The 23,876-nt window shown below is 28.3% G+C and overlaps 1 protein-coding gene across 2 annotated transcripts; it reads right to left on the reverse strand.

Annotated features, from left to right (window-relative positions):
* Window positions 1-1,067: 1,067 nt before the first annotated feature.
* LOC136076343 (uncharacterized) lies at window positions 1,068-6,210 on the reverse strand. 2 transcript variants are annotated; one of them, XM_065789804.1, is made up of 7 exons: window positions 6,111-6,210; window positions 3,378-3,656; window positions 2,756-2,968; window positions 2,499-2,617; window positions 1,987-2,180; window positions 1,553-1,712; window positions 1,068-1,227 (listed from the first exon to the last, which is right to left on the reverse strand). In XM_065789804.1, the coding sequence occupies exons 2-4, from the start codon at window positions 3,451-3,453 to the stop codon at window positions 2,595-2,597; spliced, it is 312 nt and encodes a 103-aa protein (XP_065645876.1). In that variant the 5' UTR covers window positions 3,454-3,656; window positions 6,111-6,210; the 3' UTR covers window positions 1,068-1,227; window positions 1,553-1,712; window positions 1,987-2,180; window positions 2,499-2,594. The 2 variants fall into 2 exon arrangements, with proteins under 2 accessions (XP_065645876.1, XP_065645875.1); XM_065789803.1 differs by lacking the exons at window positions 1,068-1,227; window positions 1,553-1,712; window positions 1,987-2,180; ... (1 more) ...; window positions 2,756-2,968; window positions 3,378-3,656 and adding an exon at window positions 3,954-5,830.
* Window positions 6,211-23,876: the final 17,666 nt, after the last annotated feature.

Raw genomic sequence — 23,876 nt, forward strand, 5'->3', positions numbered from 1 at the left:
ATTATTTTGTTGCACTCGTTTGTCCGATACTGTATATATGTATATATATATATATAATTTACTGTATATATTGTTTTATCAGAAATTTTAAATTCAAACTAAAAATTTATCTGTTGTTTTTTACGGTTTGAATTTGTTAAAAAGACACTATGTTTATAAACATTGCTAATCTGCTAAATTTAGCGGTTTAAAACACGTTTTCAGAATTTACATAAGATGTCTAAAATGCGTTATTTTTTAGTATAGAACCCAAATCCAAAAGATTTGGGTTCTATACTAAAAAATAACGCATTTTAGACATCTTATGTAAGTTCTGAAAAACGTTTAAAATACGTTTTTTTACTTGGGATATCACACGTATTTTTAAGACGCATTATTAACGACTTTTACGATACGTGTTCTCAGATTTGCGTTCTATACTATAAAAAGACGTATAAGGAGCAATTTCAATATGCGTATTTAAAACGTTTTAAAACGTATTTTTGTCTGCTGGGTAGTGAAGATGACAACAAAGTCAAAAAGTAACTTAAAAACACTTTAAAACAACAAATACTTCCAAAAGACAAACTTTTGAAAAAAAATGCAGTTTGGATATTAAAAAAAAAAGAATTATCTTATTTTAAATTTACAGTAAAAAAAAAACAAGCTTTTTTTCTTATTGAGTATACCCAGTAAACACGGTAACGTTTAGAAAACGTTTTTTAGACGTGTATTGGAAACGTTTATTCTCAGAGCTTTTTCCGTCCAAAGGAAACGGTAATGGGACGGTTTTTAATAAACGTTCAAAAAACAGTTTTTGGACGTTTATTAGAAACGTTTATTTTAGGAGCTTATTCCGTCCAAATGTAATGGTTTAACACTAATTTCAAACGTAACCTAATTAACTTCAATGTGTAAAAGCATTAATTTCAAACGCAACATTAATTACCTAAAGGTCTAAGCTTATTTACTTTCGTAATTAAAAACATCGGTTCTAATTACAAAAATTTTAAATTTAAAAAAGCATAAATTTATCATTATAATGATAATAGCATTATAAAGGCACTTAATTCAAAACAACACAACAATAACTTAAAATAGATACTAAATGTTAAAGAAGTTTGCAACAACTACAATTACAAAAAAAGCGTCTTTATTTTTTATCTTCCGCCCTCGGAGCTCTCTTTAAATGGTCTCCTATTAGTCGATCGACATTTTCTTTTGATAGTCTTTCCGTCACCAGAGCACCTACAAAGTAAGAAAACCCAAAAAAAGTTCATATTAAGGTTATTGTCTATTTGATGTTATTACAAAACTTTTAAATCTAAAAATTATGATGTATGCATTATAATATTAAAAACCAAACGGTAATTAACCACTGAAGAACTTCAGCAAAGGTGTGGCATTGCATGACATTATTAGATAAATAACTGACAATTGTATTAAAATCTTTAAAAATAATAATAGATACAATTGACTGTAACTAAATATACTCGAAACATAATCTTACAATTCCGAACATGATCTTATAATTACATTATCTTTTATGCTTTTCTAAAAATTGAAAATTTACCAAGTAGAGCCTTGTACAAGTAAGTAGTCTTAAACGGTCGTTTTCCATTTTTTCCCACCTTACTAAATTTAGCTTGTAGCTTTTTTGACATTGTCTCGTCTAAAGCCTTATTTATAATTGATGATGGCGTGTTGCCACCAATCTGTTTCAGCCGGCTGACCTAAAAAAATTCAATAACCCAGATTTAAAAAATTGAAAATAAGAACTGTTTAACAAGAAGTTAATAAAAAACAATAGTATTTATTAATAAAAAACATTTCTTTATTGATAAATTATTATTTTTTAGAATTAGTGCAGTGTAATATGACTATCAATATATTATAAAGTTATGTGGAACAAATATGTTCATATAACTTTATAACAATTTCACATGTAATTAATCTCAAAATTGATTAATTAAATAATCTAAAAGTTTAGTAAATAATAAGATTTACCAATAAAAGAAAATCATCTTTTTTTTTAAGAATCTCCTCCTTTTCCTTAAAATCTTCGAGGGTGGATGATTTCTCAATGTGAAATGCTGACATTTCTGGCTCCATCTGTCAACCCAATCTTTCAACAGCTTTTTCAAGTTGTGTTATTTGACTTTTAACACTACTTAACTCCATAAAAAGAGCATACTGTAAGCCTATTTATAAAAAATGTATAATATATATATATATATATATATATATATATATATATATATATATATATATATATATATATATATATATATATATATATGAATTTAATGTTAAATAGTAATCTTCATGGTAACTGCGTTACTATAAACATGCTCATTACTGTTCTACAACAGGTTTAGATTGGAAGGGCATCCAGTTGTAAAAACTTGCACCAAACTTTACCTTAATATCATTTTAATTATAAATGATAAGAGTTTAACCCATATAAGTGTGGCACTATGGATGTAAGACAGCAACAAAAAATATAAATATATATTTACATCTTTAATCAAGAGCCTTGAATGTTTCAGGTGGGTTACTATACATAAACTTGCCACCAATGCGATTTGTTTCCAAAGGTCTTTGCTTTCGGTTAGTTAGTAATTAAAACCTTCAATTTCTGAAATAATAAAACTGCTTTTTAATATATTTATTACTATTAGTATAAATGAAATCATCACAAAAATATTTAATTAAAATAAGTTTAGTTTTTTATTTAGATCCTGATAGCTTTTAGGTAATTTACTCTTATTTTTACCTGCGAGTTCAACATCGGAAGAGTTAATTTTTACTACAGAGTTTTCTTTAGATCTCTCCACAATTTCAGAGTGTGTCTTGAGTAAACCTGATTTTTGAAGACCTTGTCTATCTTGTTGGCCTTTTAAATAATACTTTTTTTTTGAAGACGGCTCTATAACCATATGAATATCTGGACTTGGTTCTCGATAATCTGATTTAAAACTTTCATTTTCTGAAATTATTTAATATATATACTTTTAACATTTTATATAATTTATGAACTTTATACACAATACACGTATTACATTATAAAAAAAGAAAATAAAATTATCAGAATGAAAATATGATTGTTTTTAATATATAAACAGTTCAAAATACTCAAAGATTTTCAATAAATGATGAATAATACAAACATCAAACACAGAATGATTATAACAATCACATTATTAAAATCCAATAAGCTCCAGTTTAATTTTTTATACCACTTTTACCACAAAATTTGACAAAACACTGAACTTTTCTTAACTTAAAAATCAATTTATAGTTATTATAAATGGTTATAATAAACAATAACAATTAATAATAAAAAATAACAACAAAACTCAATTGGAAAAAAAAAAATGAGATTAACAGAAAATTACCAGTTTTTTCAATTTCATGACTAGAAGTCTCGGTATCTATATTTATGCAAATATCACAAATATCTTTTGTAGCCATGTCAAGATGAACCTCTTTCAATTGAAACTTTAACCAATTAATATCTGGATCCACCCAGTTGCTAATATAATAATTAAATTGTTTTTTTGACTTAGGTGGCCAATAAACAATATTCTCTTTGTTATTTACCCAGTGTAATGGAACTGTCACTTTTTTCAAAATATTCAGAGATAGTGACTACTAAGTAAAGTCTTTTAACAGGACTAAAAGAAAAATTTACATACAACATTTAACAACATATCAGCTATACTCACATGAACATTTAAGTAACATTTAATTTTTACTTAACTTGCCGTTAGACAATATTATTAATAAAGCATCTTTAACAAGATTTAAAATTTAAGAAATTTATTGATGTGAAATAAAAATTAATGGACAAAAAATTTTTTCTTAAGCCAAAAAAATTAAACTATTAAAATGAAGATAAATTTTTGAAAGCTTTTGATACTGTACTAATTAACATTTATTATGGAGCAATCGTAAAATAACAAATCCTTTATTAACAGGTAAACATGCATATTTGATCACTAAAGTTTTTATATCTTTGGTACAAACAATACTCTTTAAATTGTTTCTTAAAAAGTAAATATCGATGGATTTTGAATTTAGAAAAATGTCAAAGTACGTATCCAAATCCTTTTTTCTGTAATAGAAGCAACTATATTTTCCTTCTCCTAAATATTCTTTTACTAAAACCACACCATGCTTGGTTAAAAAACAACCATCTTTCACATTAGCCATTACTTCATTAGAAATGGTTGAAGACAACTTCATAAAATTGTTCATTTCATTGATTCTTTTACATATTTGCACAATAGGATTATGTTTTGAACGCACCAATCTTTTTAGTTGCTGCAAGTAATTTTCAAACTCAAAAGCTGATACATCATCAAGAAGTGTGTTATAAAACTGGACATCGTCACATATGTGCAAGAGATTATGCACATTGTAAACACAAAAAAGTTCACCGAAATGTTGATTTGAATTAACAACAAAGTATTTTAAAAGTTTGCGAGCGTTGTCTAAATTTGAGTTTCTGTAATCTTTGTCATTATCACACAAAATTCTAATAGCTATTGCAAAACTTAAGAAATGCTTATACATAGGAACACTAATTACTCCTTTTAACACAATCATCCCTGTATACAGTAAGAAAGAACGCAGTTCAGTGGCTTTCCACCTATCTAACTCATAAAGCCCTCTTGGTTGTCTTGAAAAATTACTGGGCAGTTTTCCATTCAATTGAAGTAATTTATCTGAAATCTGATTAATCATAGTACAAGACAGTTTCCCATGCTTAGTTCCATTAATATTACCCTTTAAAAAATATAATAGTCTACGCGTAACACCTAAACAAACTAGATGCATGTAATCTAATGGAAACATACTAATAAAATTTATTACTGATATTTCTCTTAAAACACTTTTTTCGTGTAATTGACTTCTTCCATTTACATCTTTTTGAAAGTATTTATTATTGCAAAAATCAACATTTGAGCGCAAAATTGTTAAACCATCATCCACATAACCATAAACAACTCTATTTAAAACACTTTTTCCTACTTTTGTACATCTTTCACATGAATGGTAGCCAGTATGATTTACAATACCTTTTAACATCACACGTGCAGGTGCATCACAGACAAAAGCATGAATTTTAATGTGATAATTTTTACCCAAGACAGTCAATGGGGTGATGCATTATATCTTAAACTCATCAACCAAATTTTTTAAAAACATATGTGGATTTGGTTTACATGTACCACCAAATATTCCAATTATAAAAGGAGTATAACCATGGATTCGAGCAAGAATAGGCCATATTTGATAAGAGCTAGACTTAAACAAAGGCATGCCATCTATATTAAAAGTCAATAAAACAACATCTTCAGAAATAGAATGCATACTAATTTGCTTAGTTATCTGGTCCCTTAATCCGAAATGAATATATTCTCCTCCCCCATTAAATTGAAGAGTGGGAATATCTTTCTTAGTTTGAAGTAATGTTCTACAATCCTTTGGAACATGATGTTTATATTCAAGAAATATTTCTAATATTTCATTAGTACATTTTCGTTAGAATTCATTAGAACAATTGTTTCGCAAAGTCCATTTTCGAATTTTTGAACATAAAACATCATCAAATTTATTTTGTTTTTTGGCATCAGATAAGTCCTCAGATGATTCACAATCAACTGAATCTTGAGAATCCTTGTGATTAAAACTTTCGAATTCAATATTATCATTCAAGCTTTTTTCAAATGGTGATATGTAAATGGAGTAACTGTTTTCAGAACACAGTATTTCCTCACTATCACTGACACAGTCATTGTATACATGAAGAACTTCTTTTCTGCGTGCCTTCCATGATTTGCAACTAAAATTTAATATTAAAAACCTATATAATTCAGAACATAAATGTGAAATAAATGCACATCTTCTGATGTATCTAAAAGTCTTCATAAAAGTTTAAAGAAAACACATTTTCTTTAAACTCAAATGGTGCAATTATTGCCATATTTTACATCTATACTAGTTTTTTAGTATCAGTACTTATATTTACATTAGTCATCAAAATATTTAAAATATGATTATTTAAAAAACTATTTCGTTTTATTGTTAACTATTTTATACATATGATTTAATATTAGTAATACCTTGTGTTTGGTCTAGATCTTTTTCTTGTTTTTATAACAGAATGATCACTTGAAGAATCGCTCATTTTTAAATATATTATACTGTATCTATGAACCACTACACACTATACATATATATTATATATGTATATATATATATATATATATATATATATATATATATATATATATATATATATATATATATATACATATATATATATATATATATACATATATATAAATATATATATATATATATATATATATATATATATATATATATATATATATATATATATATATATATATATACATATATATATATTTATATTTATATATAAACCTTCATATGCAAAAAAATTCAAAAAGCTTGATATAAAGATAAGCAACTGAAAAAATAATTTGAAAATGTAGGTAAAAAAAAAAGTGTTACATTTTAAATGATGAACTAAATTGGCAAAAATACTTATATCCATAATTAGTTATCCATATTTATATCCGTAATTATAATAGTCTGGCCGCTACATGTAAAAAAAAAAAAGGAAAACTAAACATTTTGAGTAGACATTTTAATTTTTATATAGACTTGTTCCTTATAACTTAAGAAGTTTAAAAATTTTTACGTGCCACTTGGAAACTGCTTATAACTTTAGTTAGAGACAAAAATAGATGCAACTTATAAAAGCATTTCAAATATAAATTATCCGCCATGTTGTTTATAAATCGAATACCGCAAAGCATTGATTTAGATTTTACAAACTATTGTCGGGGGGTACAAATATCTAAAATTAAATGTTTAAATAAAAAATTTTAAATCTATTTAATCAAAATTTTATAAACCTTTTTCAAAAGCAAATTTTTTTATAATTTTTTTTTAATATTGTATTAAAATAATGAAATAGTAGTAATTTAATAAATCTAAAAAAGAAAATTTGTTCCCGTTATTTGTTTACGTTAAAAAATGTTTACTTTTCAAAAACTGTTTACTAAAAAAACGTGTTTTATTTACTTTTATTCATTTATTAATATTAAAGTAAATAATGGCGAGTAGCAAAAAAAAAAGCAGCATCTTAATCTAGTTCCTAAAAAAGAAATTGAAAATGCTTGTATACTTCATCAAGGAGAAGTTGCTCATAATAATAACAAGCTGCGGGGTTTTACTGAAAATGAGCTTGCGAAAGTGAAGAATTGCTGGTAAGTCACAAACTAAATGTCCAACTCAATTTATTTCTTTATATATGCCTAAAACAATGGTACGGAAAAAACAATAAATAGCATGGATTTGATAATAATATTTTTTTTTTATTATAGTCAAATTCGAAATGACTTTAAAATTGTAAATAATCTACCTGATACGTGCCCAACAACTCTCTTGTTCCATCAAAGATGTTACGATAAATATGTAATATAAAAGCATTAAACATTCTAGAACATCGAAAAAGTAGAGCAGAAAAAGTCAACGAGAATGTAGGCGTGGATAATGCATCCTCATCTAAGCGCAGAATCTCAGCTCGGAAAAGAGGATAGATCAGGCAAATTAAAAAATCCAAGGGTGGAAATTGCGAAGCAAATAATATTACTTTCAGTTTTCACGTTTGTTATTGTTTTATGTACTACTTCAAAGTTAAAATAATTCCCTTGTTTTAGGAAAAATTATTACGGATGAAGAATATTGCATTTGCTATCGTAAAAAGACTAATAAAGATAGGAACGGATATGAAACGCTAACAAAATGCGTAACAGAAAGTGCAGCAAACATGTTAAAAGAAAACGCTGTAAGTAAAGCTGGCAACCTACAACTCATGACTAGTATATCGGGCACAGAATGGCAAACCATAATTTCCTTAGAGTTATATTATCATCGGTCTTGTTACCTTTAATATACAAGACCCCAAAAAACTCCTTTTATTATAACAGAAGATGCAATTATGCGTTTGCTCTTTGGCTATATGAAAGAACACGTTTTAGACAATTTAGAGGTTATTCATACAAGTAAGTTATTTTAATTTTACAAAGAAAACTGCACAGATAGAAAAAAGATTCCAGATAGAAGGACTTTACAGGATGCTGTAGTTGCAGAATTCGGCGGGTCTGTTCAGTTGTGGTCACCAAAATACGGCTATTCTTTCTTATACAACAATACCATTGAGAAGGGAAAAATCATTGAAGTTTTTTTAAAAACAATTTAGAATCTAGAAAAAAGAATAGTCCAAAACCGATAGAACAGCTTATCGATCATGTCTCAAAAGAGATTTGCAGCGAGGTTTTGTCTATGAAGTAAATATACTTTAAATGGCCTCCTTATGAAGACGAGTTACTAAGAGTTAAAACTGAAATTCCACCTCTTCTGTATCAACTTTTTGCAAAAATTCTATTTTGTGCTAGAGTTAGTAAAAGAGGAATTGTCAAAATAAACTCTTTTTGTGAAGATGTTATTTATAACGTAACAAACGGCCATCATCGATGCTCCAAACACGTGTTATTAGGGTTAAGTACCAAACGAAAAACTGGATCAAAAGAGTTAGTGAAATGGCTAAGTAAATTAGGACAAGGAATTTCCTATGACGAAGTAAATTATTTAAAAACATTTCTTGCACAAAATGCAATGCAAAATCAAATTTTTAAAAATTTTTGTCCTGTTCTCCAGCCCTCAAAATTTGTGACCTTCGTTTGGGACAACAACGACATAAATCCTGAAACTTTAAAAGGAACTTCTACGCACGTCACAAATGGTATTGTCATTCAGTTACAAAATATTGGTCAAGTACACAAAAACGAGGTTAACGAAATAATTTCAAGAAAAAGAGAAAGATCTTTTAAAGCAATTGAGAAAGAGTTGCCTCTGTACGTAAAGCACAATCGAGAAGAACCAGATTACCTAAGTCAAACAAACGCGTTATCAAATCTTTTGGACCTTATTATATTATTTTTCCTATGATATCCCAAGTTGGACTTGGTTTAACTACCTAATTACACCTAAAAGGATCTCAGAAGACATCCACACTAATAGCTATCTTCTTGCTATTAACTCATCGCCTACAATATATATATATATATATATATATATATATATATATATATATATATATATATATATATATTATATATATATATATATATATATATATATATATATATATATTTATATATTACACATAGGCGCTGGAAGTGTTTAAAGACTGGGGGGGGCAGAAATAGGTGGGGCTTGGGGAGGAGTACCCCTCCCTGAATGGGGTGTTTGGGGGGTGTTATCCCACTGAAATTGTTTTAGGCATAATTAACCCTGCTAAATTTTTTAAATCATTATATTTAAATATTTGGTACAAAACAAAATCTTCCAAAAACAATTACAGCTACTGTAAAAAATGCCCAAATACGGATGAACGTTCACGTGTTTTAGCCACAAACTCCTCCATGAGTGCTGTAATTTCAACCTTGTCTAGGTAATCTTTGTTAATGTGCATTAAAGTGAGGTGAGTGAGGCAACTCTGTGACATTGTTGTCCGCAGCCAAGTATTAAGCCGTCTCAATGCACTGAAGGACCTTTCAGAACCAGCTACGGATATTGGAACAGATAAACACAACACAACTACCAGTTCCACCATGTCAAATAACCTGCGGGTACCTGGTTCAAGGTCTTTTAAAGCTGCTGCTTGCTGGTGTAAATCTTTAGGCAGTGGCTTGTCCTTAAATAACTGTGGAAGCAGTTGCAACTGTAAATGCAACATAGGAACATCAACATTATTTGGCAAACATTGCTGTGGCATGCTGGCTAGTGTGGCAGCATTACTTGTGGATGTGCATGAACCTATCAAAATAGCTTCTGTGCTTGCAATTTTGTGCAACCCTTCTTGGTTAAAACGGCGCTGCAGTTCTGCAACTGAGTGGTCAATGGCTTCGAAGAGACTTTTCTTTCAGATAACATCTGTAGTTAATTGTTCTACATTACGGCTTTGAGCTCCATGCGAGAAACGAGCAGGAACATTAACTGTGGAACTACGCTGAGCCTTAGGCAGCTCGAGATTCAGTGTGGTAGCTTTCTCGATGACCTTTCTGTGTAATTCTGAAGCAAATTCATCCCTACGCAAGATTAACCATTAAAACAAATTTTGCTTTTTTAAATTTTATTTCACTTTCATGGAGTCTGTACTCTATACTCTGTACAATGAAATTTTTTTACTAATCGAATTCTATTGAAAAATTCTTAATTTAGTTCTCTTTTTTGTCATGGATAATGACATTGAAACAATTTACTTTCAAAAATTGCATTTTGACGTTTTCAAAACTGAAAATATTTTTTTTGCAACTGATTTATATGAGGGCGATATTTTCTTTTATAACATAAAAGTTTTGACTCTACATATTTTGTTATTAAAACTTTTAAAGCTGACTCTAGACTAACATAGGAAAGTTCACGGTAATACATGTCAACATCAGGAACTTAAATACAAATATCGATAAGCTAAAATACTTTCTTATCGAATGCGAAAGTTCTTTCAAAAAAAAAGAAATTTTGCATTCTTTTGAATGCAAAAGTTTACTTTCTTCGGAGTGCATAAAATTATCGCTGTTTTGAAACGCGGATGGTGACATTTTGGAGGAGGAAGGGGGGGGGGCAGAAGATATCCTCTGCCCCCGGTGCAGAAATGTTGGGTGGGCAGTTTCCCATCTTGCACTCTATGTTCCAACGCCTATGATATCCTACACTGTATGTTCCTATGATATCCTGCACCCTATGTTCCCATCCTGCACCCTATGTTCCAGCGCCTACGCATATATATACGTACACACACACGCGCATGCAAAAAACCGAAAACATATTTATCCTTGATGTAAAAGAAGTCATCAATCAAGAACTTCAACTTTATAATATTTTCCTTTTAAAAAATTTGTTCACGGAATTCTTTTTGGTTATTTTTTTTTTCTTTCACGAAATTTGGAAAAATTATAAGCGTGACGTCATCAGTACCAAGTAAGGGCTCAAATTTGACCCTTTAAGCACTTTTAGAATTGCTCGTAAGTTTTTCTCAAGATTTTATTATTTATTATAAGGTTTTCTCAAGAGGTTATCTAACGTTTGACGTAAATATGTACTTTTTAGTTTGATTTTTAAAAAAATATATCAGCATGACGTCATCAGTATCAAATAAGGGCCCAAATTTGACTCTTTAAGCACTTTCAGAAAGGCACGTAAAGTTTTTCTCATTCAAGATATCAACCTTAAACTATTTAAGTAGTTTTTGTAATGTCCACTTTATTTCCAAGAAAAAATTACACGTAGCGTCCAGACTATAATTGCGGATGAAATATTCACAAAAAAACACGTGTAAAAATGGTTTATTTGACGTGTTTTTTTGACCTAACTTTTTTGTTTTAAATTTGTCCTTTTAAGACGCTTTTTGAACGTTTACAAAACGTTCTTGTTTTCCTTGGACGATAAAACAGAAAATAAACGGCCAAAAAACGTTTAAAAAACGCTATTTGTTTACTGGGTAGTATTATTTTTCTCATCACCATTAATGCCAGTAACAAGTCTTTCTGGTGCTATTATTATTATTATTATTATTATTATTATTATTATTATTATTATTATTATTATCATTATTCAGTGATCAAATACAAATACAATATTCTATTTATAATTTGATGAAGAGGTGCTACACCAGGCCCCTCTATGCTGACGAACATGGACATACAGACGCTACAGACAAAGCAGCAATTGTATCTATAAAGTTACTTTCTTATGTTTTTTTTGAAAGCGTTGATGGATTCAGCGTTCATTGCTTCTTGCGAAAACGCATTCCATGGGGCAAAAATTCTATTTGAAAAAAAGTTAAATCGCTCCTCACAGTCTTTTACCATCTGACGTTCTAGTTTACGGCCTCTAAGAATATACTTATCTTTACTTTTTTTAGATAAACAACCGGATATAGTATTTATTGCGTTTGATAAAATATGAGCATTGCAACCGATACCAATGATTTCATGGTTTAGGTTAACGATTAACTTTTTGTGAATATTGTTATTGTCGTTTTGTTTTAAACCTCTAAAATTGGTATTGGTGTTGTCTGCAGAAAAAGCCAAAACTTTTGAAGAAATATTGTTAACACAAAGGCATTTAGAGATTAACTTCTTATAAAATATCTGATGTTTCTCCATTTACACAATCTATGTTAATCAGTCGAATTTGCACTCTCTCTTTAACATCAAAATAACGAGCCAAAATTGGACACATTTTAACTTCCTTGTGGCTTGATGCATCATCAGAAAGTATTGATACATATAATGCTTTTAATAAAGAATCTTTTGAGTAAGTTTCACAATATTTCTTGAACACGTTTATTATTATTGCTTCACATTTTGTACGCGTGCAAGCAAATCTTGGATTATAAAATATCTTAATTAGCTTTGATGTACAATCAGCACTTCTGAACCTATGGTTGTGTTTGATTAGGTGGAATGCAAATTGCTTTTTAGACTAGACTATTTTTGGATTTATTTGGTACCAAACAAACTTTTTTTGCCGAGGATATTATTGCAAAATTTGTTTTAATCAAGTTTATACACACAGACTTCTAAATCCTCTTAAAACTTTTTAATAGTTAATAGTTCCCACTTTACTTCTTGTAAGAGATTGCGAAACTTGGCGAGGGATTCATTGTTTATTTTTCTTACATAAACAGTTTTATTCTTGGGTTGCAGAACTTGTAATCAGAAAAACTGCAAAACGGTTAATGAAATCTGTTTCAATAATACCACTTTGCATTTTATCTTATCAATATTTATATTATATATAATTTATATTATCAATAATGGATGCAGTTATTTTTGTCACGCGTGTTGACTTGTTAATCATAGGGAAAATGCAGTAATGCAAAAGTGTATTTATAAAACGCGCAACGTGTTTATCTGTTTCATGATTTGAAAAATTAAAATTAAAATAACCTAATAAAGAAACTTATTTTTTTACGAGCTTTGGTAACAAGTAGTTTAAGTGTATTCAAACTAATTGTAATTACCATTTGGCGGTCTGTATAATGCTGTTATAAATTTATTTTTGTTTATTTTATTAATTATTGCAATAGCAAATGACTCACAATCAACATCATTTACTTTGAGGTTATCTACACGCTTAAAGTCAATAAGTTTTGGACAAAAAAAGATAAGCCCGCGCCAATACCGTTTACTCTCGGTTGATGGATGGGTTTATATCCTGATAAATGAAAGTTAGATTTAATCGTGTCTCGATGACACCAAATTTCTATTAGACAAATAAGACTAAGCTTGTTATTTATATTATTTAGCATTAATTTTAAATTTCCAAAGTTTTTATTAATGTTTCTAATGTTTGAATGTAATAATGAGAAATAAGATGATGAACAATCAAGAACATGTTTAACATCGTGAACATTGTAATAAGCCGTTTCTACTGAAATTTCGTCAATAAAGTTAATGTTCTCATCGTCATTAATTACGTTTAGTGTGTTTTTTCTTCCTGTTATGTCAAAAACATTAATATTGTTGGCTTCCTCCATTTTAATTATAACAACTAGAAATGTTATTTAAAACACAAAAATACCAAAGGAAAATAAACTCTAAGCACTCTTATGCCATTTTTTAAAAATCTTTAACTACTAATTTATCATAAATGACGACAGAATATTTACCGTTATTCCTGTGAGTTCGCATTTCTTCAAAGAACATTTTCCGTATGGTTAGGATTTCCAAAGAGTAGTCCTCATTTATAAATATAACTGTTCCTTTTAACTTTTTTGCGTTTTTTAATAGTTTTTATAATTCAATAGTTTTATTACGATCGATCGAGGTTTACTAAATCCAGTGTTTCCTGTCCTATGTATCCTTTAAATAACTGCGTCACTTACATTTAGTTCGTTTTCAAAAATACTTAAAACTTTTTCTTCACTTAATTCTCGGATTTGTGGCTGCTCATCTAATTTCATTGCCAGATGAATATTTTCTTGATGACCAGAGAATTCATTTGTTTGAATAACTTTGACTACTACCTTAGGTAATGCATCTGACAGATACCGTGATTTGACCATTGTACTGCATAGATGCCTGCTGCCATGAAAAATAAAAGATTCTTTCTTGATGATGAACCACATAAGGGCATAAACTGAAGGAGTGGTGGTAGAAATATATAATCTGAGGATCCTGTTGGCTGTAGTAAGCCATCTAGAATGAGCCAGTTCTCCAATGCTATTCCAGATTGACAGAACAAGTGCCACTCAGTACAGCTGGTAGATGTCAAAAAGATAAAGCTGATCTGTACTGAGCACTTATCTGTCAACTACTGGCATTTCTACGTTATGGTTTATTTGTTGAAAATCAACAACCTTTAAGATCTTACAAGTTTCAAGGGACTTTCCAATAGAACCTGAAAAGCATCTAAGACCAGAGGTTGATTCATCCAATTCTGAAAACATATGACTTAGAGGAAGCGCATTTGCATGTAAAAAACGAATTACTCATTGTAGAGGGTCTTGTCTTTTATGCCATTAAAATAAAACGCTTTTACTTTGAATTCACTAACTTTCGAGTTATCCCTGACTCCTTATCTTGCTCCGTTCAATAATAATTTTGTCATCATTTTTATAATTTATAATAATTTTTATAATTTATAATAATTTTGTCATCAAAACTTATTTTTGTCATTATTTGAAATAAATGTCAATATCTTTAAGTACAACTAATGCCAAAGCTGCAGCAGAACTGTCATGAGTCCATGGCGGTCGCAGACAAATGAAAGAGAAGGAAGAGACAATTGCATTTGTTTTCCTGATGATAACTATGATGGTGGAGTGTTTTTATCTATAGCAGGCCGTTTTAAAGATATGTTTTCTCAGGGTATACTGGATTTAAGTAACTTTTTCTCAATTGATCCAATACCCATTTTACGTTCAATCCTTTGATCTTCCAGAAAAGTGTGCTTCATAGCGGATACCATATTAACTTTGGCACAGTAGCACTTTTCTAGATCTTTTCATTGGTAAGCAGATACATCAAAGAGTCTAGCTAGTTTGTCCTAATGAAACTGAATGTTATTTTTTTCATTTTCTCTGTCAGCAAAGGGAATTTATTGCAGCTTTTTGCTCTGCTCAAATAGGTTATAAGCTCTCTTTGTCAACACTGTAAATGATGAAACGGTAGGTATGTTGCATTTTAACCAAATTTGAAACCCCTGCATTGCTGTTGAAGCTGCTTTATTCTTTTTGTTGGCCAGTAAAATTTTATTTTATATTTAACTTTAATATTATTTGAAAAAATGATATTTAGCATAGGTAGCTTACATTTTCTCGCAAAAACATCACATCTAGTCCTGTTGGCAGTTGCACCTCAGAAAGCGGCTTTAAAATACCAAAAGAATGGATGTTCTGTTTTGAATCTTAACATTCTATTTACTGATATATATTTAGAAAAGTTTTAGTATATTGTAGTATTATCATAGTATAAGTAAACATTAAAAAGTATTAACCTCTATTTAGAAACATGTCAACACAAACCATATTCAATTAATTAATATTCTTAATAAATATATTGTACGTTATAACTAATTTATTATTCAATTATAAACAAAATATTCTTATTAACATTTAAAAATATGGTTTGTATTGAAACTTCGAGTAGATCATGTATTTTATTAAGTTTTTTGCCTAATATTCAATTTCTTCAATTGAAATATCTTTCTTTTAAACGTGTATTAAAAAATTTAAAGAACTTTTTAATACAAAAGTTATTATTTTGGTCATAATACTAATGAATAATTCAAACATATCTAATATGTTTTCATTTTGTAACTTCTACTTAAAATAATAAATTTTTATGTAAAGTTATTAGTCAAAAATTACTGCAGGAGGTAATTCTTGTCCAATTTTGCTCATTTCGGTCTCGTTTCTTTGATTTTCTTAAAGCTTATATAAAAATCAGGGATAACTTCTAAAAAATGTTGTTTTCACTCCACCCTAGCCAGGAATGATCACTTCATAAATAAATTACAAATGATGTTCAATTTTAATATTATTTAAAAGTAATAGTTGTAGTTTATGTTTAAACAGATCAAGAAATGTAATTGTACTATTAACAAACTTTACAAAATCCACAATCGACAACTAGCCATAACAAGTTCCGGATGTTTCTCTTTTAATAGGTTCCGCATAACAATCCGGACTTACAGTACTTAGTCAATAAATAGGCGTGAGACATGGTTTTAAAGTAAAATAACGGAAGTGATTTAAAATAGAGTATAATAGACTTTCAGCCTTATTTAAGATTTCTGTTTTTGCATCCGGTACCATCAGAAAGAGGAGTTAAACAAGTATGTCTTTATTTTAAGGATTGTGAATTATGAATATTTCTAAATTTTCATTTAATGTTCGCAAACATAATGTTGGGTATTTAATTTGTATAGAAATTAAAAAATTTATTGAAATTGTTTTTGAACAACATATTAGATATTTAAAATAATATATATATTATATATATATTATATATATATATATATATATATATATATATATATATATATATATATATATATATATATATATATATATATATATATATATTTATTTATTTTAAGGATTGTGAATTATGAATATTTCTAAATTTTCATTTAATGTTCGCAAACATAATGTTGGGTATTTAATTTGTATAGAAATTAAAAAATTTATTGAAATTATTTTTGAACAACATATTAGATATTTAAAATAATATATATATATATATATATATATATATATATATATATATATATATATATATATATATATATATATATATATATATATATATATATATATAAATCAGGGATGCGGAGTCCCAAAAAGGACTCCGGATTTTAAAGTCACAAAAAGATTACTTCATCCTAGTTTTTGGTATTAAAGAGTTCTAAAAATATAAATAAGTTTATGGATTACTATTAGGAAAAAAATTAAGACTTTTAGGTTAGAGGAACAATCATTTTTTGAACCCGGAGTCCTTAGGTATAATGGCGGCAAGGACTCTGGGACTCCAGGACTCCGGGCTTAAAAACAATAAGTTTCAAGTCATTAAATCTCATGGATTTTTTTCTTCTAGCAGATCATAAGTCAACAAACATGTTTAGAGCTTCTGGACACTATAGACTTGAAAAAAGTAGAGTTATAAAGCCTGAGTCCTTTTCCACATCCCTGATATATATATATCGTTGTGTGTGTGTGTGTGTGTGTGTGTGTGTGTGTGTGTGTGTGTGTGTGTGTGTGTGTGTGTGTGTGTGTGTGTGTGTGTGTAAATAATCTTCTTTTGTATACCATATAACTTTATTTTTTAATCTTATAAAAATATTATTTTACCTAATTTACACACACAGTAGTTATTTTACTATCACATAATTAACACTTTATGCACATTATCATCTAGTCAGATCTTTTTTCCAGAAAGAAATGGTATAAATTCTCTCAGCTTTTCTTTTGTTTACTTTTTCTACTCTCCCATATACATGATTACACATTCATACACAACTGACTTGGTATTATCAGAATTTAATTATTTATGGCAGAGTTTTTTACCAACAATTATTTCAGAAAGTGAACCATTTAAGTCAGATCATCATTTAAGTTGAACCATCTAATTCAGATCATTCTAAATCATCTAAGTATTTATAAAAATTCTTTATTTCATTTAAAGATAGTACATGCAGCTCTCGCTCAAACTTTCTTTTTTCTTTTTTATCTATTTTTTGTCTTATGCATGTCTTTTTTTTTGAAATTTCTGCTCTCAATGCAGTGTGGTTCAGTCAATTTATATTTATTTTTTTGCAAGCCATGTGAATCGAACACATAAGTAAGTTTTTTTAGATAACTTATTTAGGCTCTCAAGATTTTCTAAAGTTCTAATTTTTTTATCTTAATTTGCGTGATATATAACTAGGTACCTTCTTAAAAAATTTAAACTTTTATTTTTTAAACCAAATTAATTCTATTATAAAGAGAATATTAAATGACATTTAATATGACTAAATTAATTATTCTAGGTCAACTAAAAAAAAAGATATGCTATTTTAAAGGTGGAGAAAATATAGTGGACATCTTAACAAAAGTACACTGGATAACCACTTTAAAAAGTGGACTTTAAAATATAGCGCATAAGATTATTCACAATGTAAAATGACATATGTAATGAAAAATGTTTATTATATCCCACTTTATAATAATTAGATTAATAAAATATATATATATATATATATATATATATATATATATATATATATATATATATATATATATATATATATATATATATATACAACCCGTAGATGTTGTCCGAAAGTTTTTTCCATATTTTGTTGACAAAAAGTAAAAATTAAAATGCAAGACTGGAATTATTTTTTTTTATTAATTGATAGACTGCCTGCCCCAACCAAACCCTCAGTTGATGTAGCAACACTCCCTTGCGGGTCAGGCTAAAAGATAGTAGATGTAGCAGCACTCCCTTGCGAGTCAGGCTATTTGTCAGTCGATGTAGCAGCACTCCCTTGCGAGTCAGACTATTTGTCAGTCAATGTAGCAGCACTCCCTTGCGAGTCAGGCTATAAGATAGTTGATGTAGCAACACTCCGCGCATGATTTACAGTAAAAAAAAATAAAAATAAAAACATTTTATTAAAAAAATTAAAAATAAAAATATTTTATTAAAAAAAATAAAAATAAAAACATTGTTTATATTGTTAAAAACATTCAGAATGTTTTTAAAACATTCTGGTCAATTAAGTTTGCGTTTTTGTGGCTTTTTTAAAAAACGATTTATTTGTAATTAAATTAATGGTTTTTACTTTCGTCCAACACGCAAATGTTGGACGAAAGTCAAAAGTAATTAAAAGTGACGTATGTGTTGGCGTAAGAATCACTTTTTTCCTCCCGCTCTTCCTAAAGACAACAAACGATAGATCTATATATATATATATATATATATATATATATATATATATATATATATATATATATATATATATATATATATATATATATATATATATAAAGGGGGTCACTTGGGCCCATTTTAAAATAAGTAAAATTCTATTTAAGTCATTTTATTTAAAAATTGTCATAATTTGTCATAAAATTAAGTTTGTTCAAATTTTTTTACATTCTCATGTATCAATTGAGAATGTAAAAAAAAAATTTGAAAAAAAATTGTGATTGGAGCCTGGGAACAAAAATACCCCAAAAATTTAGCACTTCAAAAAGTGGACTTTAAAATATAGTGCATAAGATAATACAATGTACCATGAAAAAAGCCTTATTTAAATATGTGACAAGATTGAGTAAATACTATACTTAATTTAAATTCATCAACAGGCTTCAAATTCACCTAATAATCTTTTATTTTTCTAAAGTTATGATCAAGTGAAGTTTCACCCATCCCTAAACGAGGGGGTTGTAAATATCACATGGTCATGACTTTTGAGCATTAAAAGATGTTTAGATTAAATTTGAAAGCTGTTCATGAATTTAAATTTAGTTTAAGATAAAAAATTAATTACTCTTTGGCTTAATAGCTAGTTAAGCCAACAGAGGCAGGGCTGCTAACTTTTTTAGTTATTTTTGTTCCCAAGTTTTAATTATTACAAGTTTTTGCGAATCATTCTTATTTGTCATATAAATGAACATTATTATATCTAGAGTTTTTAGAAAGCCTGAAGTCATGCGTCTGTTCTTTCTTTTATTTTACATTATCTAAAATGTAAAATAAACATGTGTCAGCTCTTAGTTACTATAGAAAATTTAACAAAATTAAAATTGAATAAAAAATTTGTATACAAAATTTTCAAAAAAGACATGTCTTAGACAATAAAGCTTAACATAATAATAAAAATTTTAAATAAATTCCAGGTCTTTAAGTATTAAATATGCTACAACTCCTTCCTGGCTTATGTCAATATCTTTAGCTTCATCTTCATTGATTTTCCAATATCCTATTGTGTATGTATATGATTTTTTCTTTGTTGCTAACTTTTGATTAATAATCCTACCAAAAAATAAATTTATATTTCCATCATCAAGCTCCCATTTATGGCTTATAAGCTGCCCTATCAAAGTTCCATTCTTCAAAATTATACCTAAAAATTGTTTTTGTTTTTCATCAATATTATTAAAAAGAGTATGTGTTATTTTTGCATGAACAGCTATTGCTTTTTTAACATCCTTCTCTAGTTGCTTTCTTTCTAGTAGTTCTTTTTTTAAATTAGTTTTGGCACATCTTTTTCCTATTTCTTCATACAAAAGATTATTAAAATTTTTAGAGGCTCGACACTTTAAAATTTTTAAAGCTCCTCTCTGAATTGCAAACTGAATGAGGTCTTCTTGTTCTGGCAATGTTTTTTCGTCAATCCATGTTAATGTTTTGTTTACTCTGGCTTTTATTTTTGAATCCAGGAAGCTAAAGGTAGCATTAGGAGCGTGACGTAAAAAAAAATCAAGCATGCCCAAGATCTATTCATCCTCCATTGTATGTGGTGGAGCAGATAGTGTGGTTTTTATCATTTCTTTAGATGGACTTGAGAGATTAACAGTCAAATACCTGGCCATTTGTCTTTTAATAACTGTCTGTGTGGAGCTTATCAAAGTTGATAAAATCTTTACCAAAATTTTTTTATTTTTAATGACACAAAGGGATTGGTGTACCTTATCTTCTTTAATATTCAATATTTGACTAAATACATCCACATCTGTATAAAGAATTGATTCTGGATTACTTTCGAAGCTGGATAATTTCTTTATTGCTCTCTGGAAAATGTCCCCCTTACAAAAAAAGAATAAATTTTTATACATTGTTTTAAATTCCTTTATTACTTTATTAAAAAACATTAAAAACTTACCAATTCAAGATTACTTTTTCCTGTTGCATTTTTATAAACCAGACTCATGGCCCAGTTATTATTTTTCCTATCAGGCCCAATCCTTGCAATTGCACAAGTGTTGTATCGTTACTTATGTCTTGAAGTAAGAGTTTGCAAATTTTATTTTTAGTGTTGCTGAAATAACGGGAAAAAAAAATTCAAGTATAATACAAAGTTGTAATGGAATTCTATTTAACTTTATATTCATCTAAAAAAATATGTACCTTTCAAGAAAGTTTTTTATAAGTTTTTCATGTGTAACAACAATCCCTGCCATATGGAACAAGACATGAAATCTGTTACCAACATATCGAAGGAATAGGCCTGGAGCAACATTGTTTTTTTTAAGATAGCTTTTGAATGCAGCAGGATCTCCTTTGAAACTATACCTGATTTTCAGAGAGAAAAAAGTTACAATTTCATATTTTCAAAACAATTTGTGAAACAATAAAGAGAAAAAAAATGTTTTTAAAATTATTACTGAATATTTTATAAAGTTATACATATAAAAAATAGCCATTACCTTAGCTTTGAAATATTTTTGAGGACTGTTACGGCAATCCCATAAGTTCCTTTAGCTGGTTTTACCTTCATCTCGTTATCTATTGTTCTAAGAGCTGATAATGCCTCTAAAGCGATAGATTCCAGTGGATGAACATTGTAGTGTAGTTGTATTAATACAATGTCCATCTCCTCCTGAAGCAGGTTTCTCACACAACTATTAACAGGTGCTCTGTCTGACAGACAACTTTTGATTTTTTGAGTGAATATGTCTAAAACTTCTATTGCTGGCATTTTTTTGAACTCTGCAAATGTATTAGCAAGTTCTTTTAACACACTAACTATATGAGTAGCACAGTCAAATCCTGTACCCCCAGCAAGTTTAGCGGTTGATAAGGAATAAGATCTCTGTGGAGGATAGGTACTGATATGAAACGCGTTGACATGTTTGTCTAAAATGGTGGTCGCGTCGAACACCAATGTTGCACATTCATAATGAAAAAGTGCCTCACCAGCTTAAGCCAATGCTAAAACACCTGGCTCAAATGGCATTCTTTTTACTGTGGATAAGTAGGGTGTTTCCTGTAGTTCTGTGTTGTGTAATGTTTCAGAGATTTTTTCCAACAAAAATGATACACTTTCCACTTGCACATTGTTAACAATTGCAGCATAAACACATTTTCTTATGGGTAGGTCATATGTTTTTAGTTTTTTGGTTTCTATATTCAGCCTATTATCTCCTTTTTTTTCTAAAATAATACTAGTTAGATAATGATTTTGTTCTACAAGTTGTTTGTTTTTTTTTTTGTTTTTTTTTATCTGTTTCTGTAATTCTTTGATAGCAATTTGGTGTTTCTATCTTTTTAACTCTTTGTTGCAACTTTGTTCTACTTATTCTAAGAATTCTTAACTCATTTATACATTCTGGAGTATGGAACTTATTCTGCTGAATTCTGTTTTTTCTTTTTTCGTTTGAATACTTTAATTTCCACAAATTTATTGAAAAACACTGTCTTTTAAGTTTTTTGCTTGCAAGTTTGTTTTGGGTCATTGAACTTCTTAAAAAAAGAACTGTCCATTGCAGTTTTCTGTTCTTTTCTTGTAAATTATGTAGTGCATTTTTTTTTATTTTGCATAAGTTGCATTATATTCTCTGTGTTGTGCCTGAGGCAATAGTTTAAGTAGGAGAGGTAATATTACTAGAGACATTTTGCTAGAACAGGATAAAAATTTATGTTCAAGTGATTAAGCTTTAATTGTTGGTATGTCTATTGAAATTTCCCTTGATTGACAAGCTACACCAGGCTCTGTATTTAAATCACTAGTGATTAGGTGAATATTTACATTGGATTTATTTATTTTTCTTTCATATTTAAATGGCTGTTGCAAAGTATTAACAATAGCAGTCTATGACTGGGTAGGGTTTCTTTTTAAGATTTTTATCATTTTATGCAAGTGTCTTATATTGTTAGTGAATATCTTAAAATCAGATGCATTTTTAGGTTCAATGTTCAGTTTTTTTAGTTTCAGACAGGTTTTTGATCATTTGAATTTATTTTTAGAAAAAATGTTGTAAATGTTACCATTTAACACAGACTTGGATTGCCATTTATATAAGTTAATTAAAAGGCAAATATCTTCTGCAGTCTTTTCGTCCATATTAAAATAAGAAAAAAATTAGCAATAAAAAGAGACAGAGTTTTGTAAGACAAAATCGCGCTCTCGAAAATAAGTCGTTTTGTTGGGAGCAACTGTAAGCAACATTTTTAAACACAAAGGAGATTTTTACATATTGAATGTTTTATATCAAATGAAAGATCTATAAATAATTTATTTGAGCATGTTAATTTCATTTAGGAGCATTTGTATTGGTATAATAAATTTTTCATATGAAAATTATCTATTTTTGCAAGATTCGTTAACAGTGAAAATCTCAAAATTAAAATAAAAATTAGCATTTTGATCAAGTTTTGTAAATTTAGAAAATATTATTTTTATTTTCTTCTTGTCCAAAATATAAATAAACTTAATGATGAATTATAATCCAAATAACTCATTAACTTTTACACCTTTGATTGCTTTATATTATCTTTATTATTATGTACAATGAGCATTTGATTACTAAAAATTTCTTTGACAACATGTTTCAACTTAATATCTTCCCTATTATCAACAAACTACTAGGGTAACTTCCAAATCTATTACTGCTTTTGATAACATTTTAACAAATTTAATACAAGAAACTTCCCTAAAATCAGCAATAATAAAACAGATATTTTTGATCACTTTCCAATATACTTCTTTTTGTCACTAAATTCCACAAAAATTAATAATTCAAATATCTTATGTTATAAAAGAATTATCGATGAAACATCTACTCTAAAATT

The sequence above is a fragment of the Hydra vulgaris genome, chromosome 02 (assembly GCF_038396675.1).
Source record: "Hydra vulgaris chromosome 02, alternate assembly HydraT2T_AEP".
NCBI lineage: Eukaryota > Metazoa > Cnidaria > Hydrozoa > Anthoathecata > Hydridae > Hydra > Hydra vulgaris.